The following is a 12971-nucleotide window of genomic DNA, read 5'->3' on the forward strand; positions in this document are numbered from 1 at the left end:
CTCAGATGAGAAATATAAACTGGAGTGGAGAAGATGGTTTGACTATATTCAAAATAAATACGCGACTAAGAAATTCCAGATAGTTTATGACTGAAGAAACAAGGAATGATATAATCTGTTTAGAGTTAGCCTAGCAAAGAGGAGTTAAAGCTCAAATGAAAGATGATACTAACTTTCTTTAAGTTTATTTTAGAACATCTTTGTTAAAGATTTATACCCTGTATTGGTTCTGGGAAGTCGGGGGGGGGGTTCGGATGGGGAGGGCAAGGGGGGAGGTAAATATTTGCAAAAGCTTTTTTTTCTAAAAATTTTCAATTAAAAAAAAACAGCAATCCACCTCTGCTACACACCCTTGGGTGCCTTTCCCTCAAATGGGCACCTCATTGGAGCACTTACCTGGAGGGGCCACCCTGTCCCTGTACCGCGGCGTGTAGGGGCTCAGCGTGATCAAGACTACATACATGCAGAATATGAACATGCCAGCCAGGAAGGTGTACAGGACAAGATAAAAAAGGAGTATCAGACCTGAAAGAGAGAGAAGAGCGATTAACTGATAACCTTGTGATTGGTGCTCAATTGCTGGTGGTTTTCAAGAAGGCACTGGACCGCCATTAGTCCGGAAATAATGTCCGTTTGTCTGTCGGTTTATATTCGATTTCTGCAGGGGTCCATCTCAGCTGCAGAAATGAAATATAAATAAATATTTGGGTGGGGGCTCATATAGAATCTCCAGCTCAAGCAAGGGCTGGTCTAGAAGACCTCCAAGGTCCCTTCTAACGTTCTCATTCTATGTTCCAGTTGGGAAGAGAACTGCGTGCTTTCTCCCTGCCTCCTGCACTTGATAAAGCACCAGAAGGTAGGATTAGAAGCAACAGAGGGAAACTAACGAAGGAGAGACGCAACCTAGAACTAAGGAGAAATTTCCTGACATTGAGAACAATTAACCAGTGGAACAACTTGCCACCAGAAGTTGTGAGTGCTCCATCACTGGAGGTTTTTAAGCAAACACCAAAGAACCATTTGTCTGAAACGGTATAGGGTCTCCTTGCTTCCGCAGGGGGTTAGACTAGAAGACCTCCAAGGTCCCTTCCAATTCTTATTATTCTATGTCCCAGTTGGGCAGAGAACTGCGTCCTTTCTCCCTGTCTCCTGCACTGATAAAGCACCTGAGATGCAGGACAAGAAGCAATGGATGGAAACTAACCAAGGAGAGAAACAGCCAAGAACTAAGGAGAAATTTCCTGACATTGAGAACAATTAACCAGTGGAACAACTTGCCTCCAGAAGTTCTGAGTGCTCCATCACAAGGAGGTTTTTAAGAAGCGATCGAAGAACCATTGGTATAAGATCTGCTGCTTGAGCAGAGGGTTGGACTAGAAGACCTCCAAGGTCCCTTCCAACTCCGTTATTCTGTTATTCCATTAAAGGCTTCATCTCAGGGGAATATAAAGCCCAGGTCTTTTTTCCTTTAAAAATAAAACCAATACTACTAATAATAATAAGGCCAGAAAGTAAATCCTGCGGACGGTGCTTGTTGTATTTTGATTTCCCAGCAGGGACTCAAATGCATTTTCCAGGACTGGCTCGGAGCACAGCTGTGACTTTTGGCCTCTGCGTTCCTGAGATGTTTACATTACGGGGAATTTTGAGTTCTGGGAACAAACCGGCTGGCCTTGGGGACAGGACATGGAGGGAGGGGGGGAGCTGCTGGGGTGGGGTGGGGGAGAAACAAAACTTAATTTGGACCCCAGGAGCTAATTTGGCGTGGGATCAAGAAGAGCCGGGAGGGAGCCTTTCTTTGAACACAGCGATGGAAAACTGGCATGGCAGGAGGACCAGCGGGGAAGCTGCTGGCAAGGCATGGAATGGCTCACACCGGCACGTGGAATTTGGATACGGTGAGTCCTCGACTTGCGACCACCAGAGCACCCACCCACCCATTTCTATAGCAATAGCAGTTTGACTTATATACCGCTTCATAGGGCTTTCAGCCCTCTCTAAGTGGTTTACAGAGTCAGCATATTGCCCCCAACAACAATCTGGGTCCTCATTTTACCCACCTCGGAAGGATGGAAGGCTGAGTCAACCCTGAGCCGGTGAGATTTGAACCGCTGAACTACAGCTAACAGTCAGCTGAAGTACTGCACTCTAACCACTGCGCCACCTCGGCTCTTTCTATCGCTAAGCAAAACATTTCGGGTGAATCTTGCCTCACTTTCCTGCCATGGTTGTTCGGTGAACCCCTGCCGTTGTCTGGGTAGGCAATCCTCAACTTACGACCACATCCGACTCCCCGTCGGTCGCTAAGTGAGACTTTTGTTCCGTGAATTCCCTCCCCCCCGTTTTATCACAGTTTACAAGTGAAGCCCCGTGGTTGTGAATGCAGGCAAGCCTCAACTTACGAACACAACGCCCAACAACGGTCGCTAAGTGAGACGTTTGTTCAGTCAATTTTCCCCCCTCCCCCATTTTACCAGAAAGTCCAGTTGCCTCTTGAAAAAAGCACCTTTGGGACAATCATGATAGGATAATTGAGAATCTCCATAGCCACAGTTCCTTAGTTCCTAGCCTGATGTACTTAACTCTGCTTTTATTATATATACATTTTAAGCTATAGTCGGCTGCATTTTTACAGTACGCTAATAAGAGAACAGAATAACAGAATTAGAAGGGAGCATGGAGGTCTTCTAGTCCAACCCACTGCTCAAACAGGAAACCTTATACCCTTTCAGACAATACCACTTAGACAAATGAAGCGGTATATGTCTAAGTGGTATTGCCCTCCCTCCCTTCCTTCCTTCCTTCCTTCCTTCCTTCCTTCTTTCCTTCCTCCCTCCCTCCCTCCCTCCTGCCCGCCCGCCCGCCCTCCCTCCCTTCATTAGAATGCAATACTTCAGGCTAATTATGCCAACTGCCAGGGGTTCGATCCTGGCCAGCTCAAGGTTGACTCAGCCTTCCAACCTTCCGAGGTCGGTAAAATGAGGAGCCAGATTGTTGGGGACAAGAGGCTGACTCTGTAAACTGTTTAGAGAGGGCTGTAAAAGCACTGTGAAGGGGTATATAAGTCTAAGTGCTATTGCTATTGCCCTTCCTTCCTTCCTTCCTTCCTCCCTCCCTCCCTCCCTCCCTCCCTCCCTCCCTCCCTCCCTCCCTCCCTCCCTCCCTCCCTTCATTAGAATGCAGTACTTCAGGCTAATTATGCCAACTGCCAGGGGTTCGATCCTGGCCAGCTCAAGGTTGACTCAGCCTTCCAACCTTCCGAGGTCGGTAAAATGAGGACCCAGATTGTGGGGGAGGCAAAATGCTGACTCTGCAAACCGCTTAGAGAGGATTGTAAAGTGGAATATAAGCCTAGGTGCTATTGCTATAGTGCTATTAAGGACAATTTTCCATTTTTGTTTTCAAATTGTCGGTGAGCAGCAAGGGCATTTCCACCCCTTTCTACACACAAACACAGACAAGGATGACGAAAGGAGAGATGCGCCAGTTGTGCTCTCAGAGCTACAACAGATTTCCCTTTCACCCTACACCACTTCCAGACAAATGGCTATCCAACATCTTCTTAAAAACTTCCAGTGTTGGAGCATTCACAACTTCTGGAGGCAAGTTGTTCCACTGGTTCATTGTTCTCACTGCCAGGAAATCTCTCCTTATTTCTAGAATGGATTTTTCCTTGATTAGTTTCCACCCATCGCTTCTGGTCCTGCCTTCTTGATGCTTTGGAGAAGAGCTTGACTCCCTTTAGGCCTCCTCCGAGTTCCATCTGCCAGTCAGTGTCGACTGGCAACCACACGGAGGAGAGCCTTTTCAGTAGTAGCTCCGACCCTTTGGAACGACCTCCCCGTGGAGATTCGTACCCTCACCACCCTCCAGACCTTCCGCACAGCCCTTAAGACCTGGCTATCCCGTCAGGCCTGGGGATAAAGATCGTAATCTGTCCCCACCCGAATGATGAATGAATGTTGTGTATTATTTTTACTCATGTATTGTTTCATGTTTACTGTTTTGTATCCCCTCCCCTATATTTTGTAAGCCGCCCTGAGTCCCCTCAGGGAAAAGGGCGGCCTATAAATAATAATAAAACTAAAAACTAAAAAAACTCTTCTTTGGGGCAGACCCTCAAGTATTGGAAGACTGCTACCATGTTCCCCCTTATCCTTTTTCCCCCCCATTAAACTTAACACACACAATTCCTGCAACCGTCCTTCGTATGTTTTAGCCTCCGGTCCCCTAATCGTCTTGGTTGCTTTAGCCATAAACGAAGGCGAGCATTTTGGCACTCGGTCTCTTAAACCGAAGTTGCAACCTACAAACGATGCTTTTAAACGCTGTTATTTCAGCTCAGTATGTGAACTCACTCATTTTATTAAGACAGATGAAGCAGACCAAAAGGTTGGCCATAATAGATGGGCTTGGCTCTGCTGGTGTCGCAGGAACAAATTAATAATATCTGCCTAACTGAAATAAAGGAGATGCAGTGGCTCAGTGGCTAAGACGCTGAGCTTGTCGATCAGAAAGGTTGGCAGTTTGGCGGTTCGAATCCCTAGCGCCGCGTAACGGAGTGAGCTCCCGTTACCTGTCCCAGCTTCTGCCAGCCTAGCAGTTTGAAAGTATGTAAAACATGCAAGTAGAAAAATAGGAACCATCTTTGGTGGGAAGGTAACAGCGCTCCGTGCGCCTTCGGCGTTTAGTCATGCCGGCCACATAACCAGTAAGACGTCTTCGGACAACGCTGGTTCCCCTTAGAGTCAGGAACGACTAGCACATATGTGCAAGGGGAACCTTTACCTTTAAGTGAAATAAATGCTAATTTTGCTCCATATTTATTCCTCCCTGGATGGATCCCTGGTGTTAAACTGTAAATGTTACGTTTCCCATTATTAAAAAAAAAAAAAAGCAACCTCATGCAAAGGGATGCACCATTGATACAACATTAGAATAGAACAGAATAACAGAGTTGGAAGGGACCTTGGAGGTCGTCTAGTCCAACCCCCTGCTTAGGCAGGAAACCCTACACCACTTCAGACAAATGGTTGTCCAACCTTAAAAACTTCCTGTGTTGGAGCATTCAAAACTTCTAGAGGCAGGTTGTTCCACTGATTCATTGTTCTAACTGTCAGGAAATTTCTCCTTAGTTCCAAGTTGCTTCTCTCCTTGATTAGTTTCCACCCATTGCTTCTTGTTCTACCCTTCAGTGCTTTGGAGAATAGCTTGACTCCCTCTTCTTTGGGGCAGCCCCTATTGGAACCCTGCTACCATGTCACCCCCTAATTCTTCTTTTCATTAAGCTAGACTTTCGTCCTTATCTTAATGGGAAATAAATGACGAACGATCATTTTCACTTACTCCAACTCCGAGCGGACCGGCCCAAACATTCCCTGGTTTCTGGATTCCAAATGAAAGTTTTAATTTCTTTGATCCTTTGGCCTCGGGTTTTTTTGTCCATCCTCCGTTCTTTCTTTCGCTCCTCTTCTGCATCCAGCTGATGTGTCTCTTCATCCTTATTTCCCTGGAATGATGACAAAACAAACCAGCGCGCACACCGTGAGCAAAACTTTGCTTGTTGTTTTCGTTTCTTCCTCCTCTCCCCCCGGGCTCCCCCACCACACACTCCTGTTCCATCGTTCCTTCCCAGTAAAATAATTCCATTTGTCAGAAATAAGCACCAATGGCTTTTTAATCTCCGGAGTCCAGGGGAAAAGTTTCCATTGTGTCATCGTTGCTCCTTATCAAATCTTTTCACAGAGTGCGGAGAGGGTTTTATATATATATATATATATATATATATATATATAAATAATTTGTTATTTTTATTACAGAGACAACACATACACACAATAATAACAAACAAAAAAACACACACACAAACACAAAATAAAAACCATCATCACATACAGCATGTCGTTTGGTTACAGGTGTTTTAACATTTATCATTCGTATACATTTATTATTTCATTTAATAGGTTATAATATACTGTTTGGGTTGCTTCGTTTACCAGCCCTTCCTCCTGTTGTAACACCACCTTATTTTCCCTTTCTTTTCTCCCTCCCTCCCTTCTCTACTTTCCTCCTTCCTCCTCTCCTTTCCCTTCCTTCTTCCTGTACCTTTCTCCTACTCCCGCTCTTCCTCTTCCCCTTCCTACGATCTCTCCTCCTCTTTCTCTCCTTTCCATCCTCCTCTCCTTACCTCTTTCTTTTCACCCTCTCTCCCTTGTCTACTTTCTTCCTTCCTACTCTCCTTCCCCTTCCTTCTTCCTGTACCTTTCTCCTACTCCTGCTCTTCCTCTTCCCCTTCCTACCCTCTCTCCTCCTCTTTCTCTCCTTTCCATCCTCCTCTCCTTACCTCTTTCTTTCCACCCTCTCTCCCTTCTCTACTTTCTTTCTTCCTCCTCTCCTTCCCCTTCCTTCTTCCTGTACCTTTCTCCTACTCCCGCTCTTCCTCTTCCCCTTCCTACCCTCTCTCCTCCTCTTTCTCTCCTTTCCAACCTCCTCTCCTTGCCTCTTTCTTTTCACCCTCTCTCCCTTGTCTACTTTCTTCCTTCCTCCTCTCCTTTCCCTTCCTTCTTCCTGTACCTTTCTCCTACTCCTGCTCTTCCTCTTCCCCTTCCTACCCTCTCTCCTCCTCTTTCTCTCCTTTCCATCCTCCTCTCCTTACCTCTTTCTTTCCACCCTCTCTCCCTTGTCTACTTCCTTCCTTCCTCCTCTCCTTCCCCTTCCTTCTTCCTGTACCTTTCTCCTACTCCCGCTCTTCCTCTTCCCCTTCCTACCTTCTCTCCTCCTCTTTCTCTCCTTTTCATCCTCCTCTCCTTACTTCTTTCTTTTCACCCTCTCTCCCTTCTCTACTTTCTTCCTTCCTCCTTTCCTTCCCCTTCCTTCTTCCCTTACCTCTAGAGTGGGGAGAGGTTTTAAAGAGAAAGTGTGAGAACGCTCGGGCAGCTCAGGGGTTGCTGAATAACCGAATAACGAGGGCAGGTGGACCTACATAAAAAATTGGGGCGAGGTAATTGGATCCTTTAATCCGAAGAATCCAAATGAGCAATCGTTTTCTATGCTTTACTTTGCTTATTTCCAGCACTACTCAATTAGAAAAATCCTCTCTCAATGGCAAAGAAGAAGGGGAGGAGAAAGACTGCGGAGTCCTTGGTGCTCTCTGAAGATTTGGGGTTATTTGTCCTCTAGGTGTTTTATTGCTCGACAAGGGAACACCGTCAAGGGCTGAAGGGTGATGGTGGCTAGCACTGATGAGATAACTTAGTAGGGTAATGAAACGTCTGCCAGCAAATAACCACGCTCAGAGAGCACCAAGGACCACACAACCTTCCTCTTCCTCCTCCTCACACTCCCTGCAAACCCCACTCTTTTCTGTCACTGATGATACACTTCATCCAAGAATGAAATATCTGCAAACAGACAACTAAGCTCAGAAAAGACAAAGGAATGCGCTCTACATGGGGCTACCCTTGAAAAGCGTTCGGAGAACTTCGTAGCACATCGTTATCCTGGTCCGATCTACGCTATTCGGGGTAATAGATTGCTAGGTACATAGAGATGAAGATGGCTGCCAAAAACCCAATTTAATTTTACCCATGCTGTCATCCCACAAACACTGGCGTTGCAATTTAGGAGACACGTTCCTGCAATTAAATTTCCTTGAAAACTCTCAGTGTGGCACAGGGAGGGAAGGGTTCCTTAGCCACTTTGGCTTGCAAACCATGGTTTATGTCACAACCTGTTATGCACACGCCGGCGAATCATGTTTCATTCAATCGTACGGTTAAACAATAGCAATAGCAATAGCAGTTAGACTTATATACCGCTTCATAGGGCTTTCAGCCCTCTCTAAGCGGTTTACAGAGTCAGCATATTGCCCCCAACAACAATCCGGGTCCTCATTAAACAAACCCCAGTTTAATGTGATGCATGAATCTAGAGAGTGAGTGAGTCATTTGGGGTTTGTCAAAACAAGCCGATAGTGCCCAAAAATACTTGGATGGCACATACCCTTCTGGGAAAGAAAGCTTGAGTCAAACCATGTTCAAATTGTCTTCTTAAGTCCATGAAGGCCCAGTTTATTATATGCCTCAATGAAATTGGCCATATTAATCAGTGGAATAACTTGCCTCCGGATGTTCTGAATGTTCCAACACTGGTAGTTTTTAAGAAGATATTGAATAGCCGTTTGTCTATAGTGGTGTAGGGATTCCGGCCTAAGCAGGGGGTTGGACTAGAAGACCTCCAAGGTCCCTTCCAGCTCTGTTATTCTATTTTACCTATTGTATTCTATTATTCCCTGTTCAAAACAACATCAATCAACCACAACTTTTCTATTCTTCAACAAACAATTCCGTCTGTCTAATAACACCCAATCCTTCATATTTTCCTTTCTCCTTCTAAATATTCCAAATCATGGGTATCTGCTAAGCCCAGATAAAGCTGGTTAATCCAATTTTGGCACAGGTCTCCATCTATTAAGTTTAGCAATGTGGGGGCAACCGGAAGAGAATCAACACCGGTGGTGAAATCCTTTTTTTTTTTTTACTACCGGTTCTGTGGGCGTGGCTTGGTGGGGGTGGCAGGGGAAGGATGCTGCAAAATGTCCATTCCCATCCCACTGCTGGGGGAAGGATACTGCAAAATCCCAATTCCCTCCCCACTCTGGAGGGGAGGATGCTGCAAAACCTCCATTCCCATCCCATTCCGGGGCCAGCCAGAGGTGGTATAATTTACCTGTTCTCCGAACTACTCAAAATTTCCACTACCGGTTCTCCGGAACCAATCCGAACCTGCTGAATTTCACCCCTGATCCACACCCAGTAAGGTTAACTTACCGGGATTTGGAGTTGGATCGCGAGAGGATCTTTGGAAGCTGCAGAGATGTCGTTGGTAGCCATGGCTTTGTCAAAATGAAACAAAACGAAATAAAAACGCAAAAGGGGGGGAATAGAATTACTAGGATGACGCCAGCTCCAGAATTAAAGCCACGTCTACTTGGGCTACAAAGTTCAACCGAGGTTCTTTTTCAAAACCAGCCTCGCGTCTAGAAAGCAGATTTGGGGTCTTTCTGCTGGGAATGTGGGGAGAATCCCCCCCCCCCAAAAAAACGGACGGTGGAAACTTTGAGACTTCTTTGCTGTCAGCCCCAGGTGCCAACTGTTGCTCTTTCAACGTTGCCCAGGGGGAGAAATGCAAGTTGGCCAGCCGTCAAGAACCGGGATGGCTTTCCTCTGATAAGTGACGTCGTGCAATTCAAGGCTAAATAAGAGTTCGGGGGACCTGTCCATCAAAGACCATTGAGTCTGCAGGAGAAGGAGGAGAACTTTTTCTAAAACAAAGCAGACCCATCCTGATTCTCTTTAAGCAAGCCCCAGATCCAATTTGTAGAATGTTGTGACACTGTTGGACTTGAATGGAGAGCAGAGACTGTACAAGTACCAAACGTGTTCCTGTCAGTCATGGTTAGCTGGACGGGACCACGGAGAGTTTGCTTGATTGCTCTCGAAAGTTCAGGGAATCAGATTTGGCTATATTTATCCCTCTGTGCTCATTCAGGCTGGGCGGATGGGATTCTGCGGGGTCAGTTTCCCAGCTGTCTAAGGTTCCACAAATCATCGGGAAGAACCTCCGAGGAGAGCCGGAGGCCTCCCGGCACAAGGCCAAAGGTTGGGTTCCTGGTGGACGAAACGATGCCTTCCTCGTCCCCAGTTTGGGGGTATCCAATGCTAAAGGCGTGCATCTTGGTATCTCACCTCGCTTCGGCTCTTTGGACCGTACCTTAACTAACAGCAGTTCTCCGAGCCAAGCTTTAGAGCAGGGATGTCCAACCTGGGCAACTTTAAGACCTGTGGACTTCAACTCCCAGAATTCCTCAGCCAGCCGTGCTTGTTTCATTTCCCATGTTTCATTTTTCGATCGTAAATCTCTAGGGACTGAACCATCCATCTATCCATCCTGTTGTAGCCTGCCAGTGGCCAGCTGAGCTGGCAGCAGATTCGGACAGTGAGGAGGTTGGAGAGGAACATCGGCCTGGAGTCTGGAGAAGGCTCTGATGAGGGCTCTGTGTGGGAGGCAGAGAGGGGGCCAGGGCCGTATGCCAGTTATCAGCTGCCTTCAGAGTCAGACATGAGTGAGGCAGACGAACAGCTGGAGCCTGTTCCCAATGTGCGCATGCGCAGAGTGGCCAGACGAAGGGAACAGCTAAAGAACAGGGGTCGACTTGGGAGTAAGGGGCTGATTTGGGAGTAAGGCCACAGGTGGACAATGAATGGCCCCTCCCAGAGGAAATCAAAGAGGAGCGAAAGGGGAGTGGAGTTTGCAGGAGACAATTAGTTCACTTAATTGGTTTGTGACTCTCTGAAACTCCTTGCCAAGTTTTGCAGATATCGGCCTGGCAGCTCTCCAAGCCAGATGAGGTCTGTAAATCCTCCCTTGAAAGACTTTGCTGGATGTGAATGAGCAGAATTCAGTCAATTAATAAAAGGAGTTTTTGTCGGGACCAGGAGTTTGCGTCATGCTCTCAGGAAGCCTCGGTCAGAACACATCCATCCATACATCAATCCATCCCTTCTGAAACATCCCAAACAGAGCCATTGGTATGAAAATGGAAAAACACACTTGTTTCAAAGGTTCTCTGATGTTATCTTAGGTTTAATGTCATTTAAATTAATACCGGTTCAGCTGTTTTCACCTCACCCATGGGTGTCTGCCATGGTGCAAATTTTGACCCTTGCCCTCTGAAGTAATTGATATTAGAATTAGAATAACAGGCTTAGAGGTCTTCTAGTCCAACCCCCTGCATAGGCAGGAAACCCTACACCATTTCAGACAAACGCTTGTCTAATCTCTTCTTTAAAAAACTCCAGTGATGGGGCACCCACAACTTCTGGAGATGTTCTACTGGTTAATTGTTTTTCACTATCAGGAAATTTCTCCTTAGTTCTAGGTTCCTTCTCTCCTTGATTAGTTTCCACCCATTGCTTCTGGTCCTGCCCTCGGGTGCTTTGGAGAATAGCTTGACCCCCTCTTCTTTGTGGAAGCCCCTTAAATATTGGAAGACTGCTACCATGTCTCCCCTGGTCCTTCTCTTCATTAAACTAGACATACCCAATTCCTGCAACCGTTCTTCATATGTTTTAGCCTCCAGTCCCCTCATCATCCTGGTTGCTCTTCTCTGCACTCTTTCTAGAGTCTCAACATCTTTTTTATAGTGTGGTGGCCAAAACTGGATGCAGTATTCCAAGTGTGGCCCCTATTCTACCCCCCCCCCTTTTTGTCCTCTTGTACTTAATCTGCATCATATGATCTTTTCAATCTGCAACCCCCAGGGAAAAAGATGAATTGCTCTCAGCCTGGCAGAAAATTGTCTGCTCTCCATCAATAGCAGTTAACCAAGAGCCAAGAACTAGCACAGTTTCCCCACATTGCTCTACATAGGCATTTCTCCAGAGCACTGTTTCCTTACCTCTGGACTTTGAAGATGCGTGGACTTCAATTCCCAGAATTCCGTGCATCTTCAAAGTCTGGAGGATGAGAAACAGAGCATTCTGCGAAGTTTAAGCTGGTCGTAAGCCTCAGAGAGTTGAGTCTCTCTCTTTCACCAATTAAATCACCGGTTAAACGAATGGAAATTGGCTAACTAAGGACGTTATAGGGGAAATGATTAATCACTTGTATCTTTTTATGTACACTGAAAGCTTATGCACCGGGACAAATTCCTTGTGTCTCCAATCACACTTGGCAATAAAGAATTCAATTCTGTTCTGTTCAGTTCTGTTCTGTTCTACATTCTTATATTTATTCTCTTCTCTTCTAGTCTAGTCTCTTTTCTCTTCTCTTCTCTTTTTATTCCTTATGTGTCCACTCATACTTGCCCAATAAATAATATTCTGTTCTGTTCTGTTCTATTATTTCAATTCCTTGTGTGTCCACTCACACTTGCCCAATAAAGAATATTCTAGTCTAGTCTAGTCTAGTCTAGTCTAGCCTAGTCTATTTCTAGTCTATTTCTAGTCTAGTCTAGTCTAGTCTAGTCTATTCCCGTGGCACGACAAAACCGCGCCCGTCAAAATAGCGGTGATAAAATCGTGTCGCTAAAGCCACAACATCATCACCGCGCGTCATCACCGCCGCGACAACAGCACGGCAACAGAAGGGCGCTTTAAAACGGCACCGCGGCAGAAAGCCGATTTCATTTAAGGTAAGGGTTAGGTTTAGGTTTAGGGGTTTGTTTTAGGGTTAGGGTTAGGTTTAAGGTTAGGGTTAGGGTTAGGGTTAGGTTTAGGGTACTGAGTGCTTGGGAATGCGCGGGTTTGCCCTCCGCGATTATGTCATTGCGGTAGGGTCGCGTTTTTCCTTAGCGCTTCGAACGGCGCGAATTAGTCTTCGCGCTTATGTCTCCGCGGATAAGGGCTTCGCGGATTTGTGGTGGAACCGTCTATTCCTATTCCTATTCCTTGTGTGTTCAATCACACTTGCCCAATAAATAATTCTATTCTATTCTTTTAAAAAAAAAAAAACCTATCCATTGAAATCCAGATCTGATATTTGGCAAAGCGATCTAAATTATTCTGTTGACTTCCAGCTGGGACCTCCAGTCATCCAGCCACTCCCTCTCCCCCCCACCGCCATGTCTCCTGCAAATATGATTTATCTATTTTTCCCATCACTCCCCCCCCCCACACACACACTCTACCCGGCCTTAGATGCAGGGCATTCTACAGATTATCTCAAATGAATTGTGCGCGCACACACACACCGCCCTACAGAAAGAGGCCACATTGAAAAGAGGAATAACACACTCTACATAGGCAGATAGATGTGTTTTCCAAAGCTGCTTCTATTTTTGGCTCTGGGATGATCAGGTTACACTGACTAGAGATGGAGGTCTGGTCTTTCCCCCTCTTTTTAAATTATCTTCTGCCCTCTCCTGGCTACATCTGACCCTCCAGGAAAGGGTTTAATCCTGGGAGAGGCTA

At 46.1% G+C, this 12971-nt stretch overlaps 2 protein-coding genes across 3 annotated transcripts in view; one reads left to right on the plus strand and one right to left on the minus strand.

Moving 5' to 3' along the window:
• The window catches only part of ATP1B4 (ATPase Na+/K+ transporting family member beta 4), an 18207-nt gene extending 9023 nt beyond the window's left edge, over positions 1-9184 (minus strand). Inside the window, exons 1-3 of the mRNA XM_087727328.1 lie at positions 8829-9184; positions 5347-5509; positions 397-525 (exon numbers count right to left, since the gene is read on the minus strand). Coding sequence (XP_087583454.1) covers positions 397-525; positions 5347-5509; positions 8829-8891 — 355 coding nt within the window. The 5' untranslated portion in view covers positions 8892-9184. The remainder of the gene's footprint in view (positions 1-396; positions 526-5346; positions 5510-8828) is intronic.
• The window catches only part of LAMP2 (lysosome associated membrane protein 2), a 58019-nt gene that overhangs the window by 44939 nt on the left and 109 nt on the right, over positions 1-12971 (plus strand). The window contains exon 9 of one of the 2 annotated variants that reach the window (XM_087727322.1): positions 1116-1484. The exons of the other annotated variant lie outside the window; for it this stretch is intronic. Coding sequence (XP_087583448.1) covers positions 1116-1261 — 146 coding nt within the window. The 3' untranslated portion in view covers positions 1262-1484. Of the gene's footprint in view, positions 1-1115; positions 1485-12971 lie in introns of those variants that run through there. 2 annotated transcript variants of the gene reach the window in all.

This window comes from Thamnophis sirtalis, unplaced genomic scaffold (genome assembly GCF_051295495.1).
Source record: "Thamnophis sirtalis isolate CommonGarterSnake01/CBP01778 unplaced genomic scaffold, rThaSir2_p1.2 scaffold_13, whole genome shotgun sequence".
Taxonomy (NCBI): domain Eukaryota; kingdom Metazoa; phylum Chordata; class Lepidosauria; order Squamata; family Natricidae; genus Thamnophis; species Thamnophis sirtalis.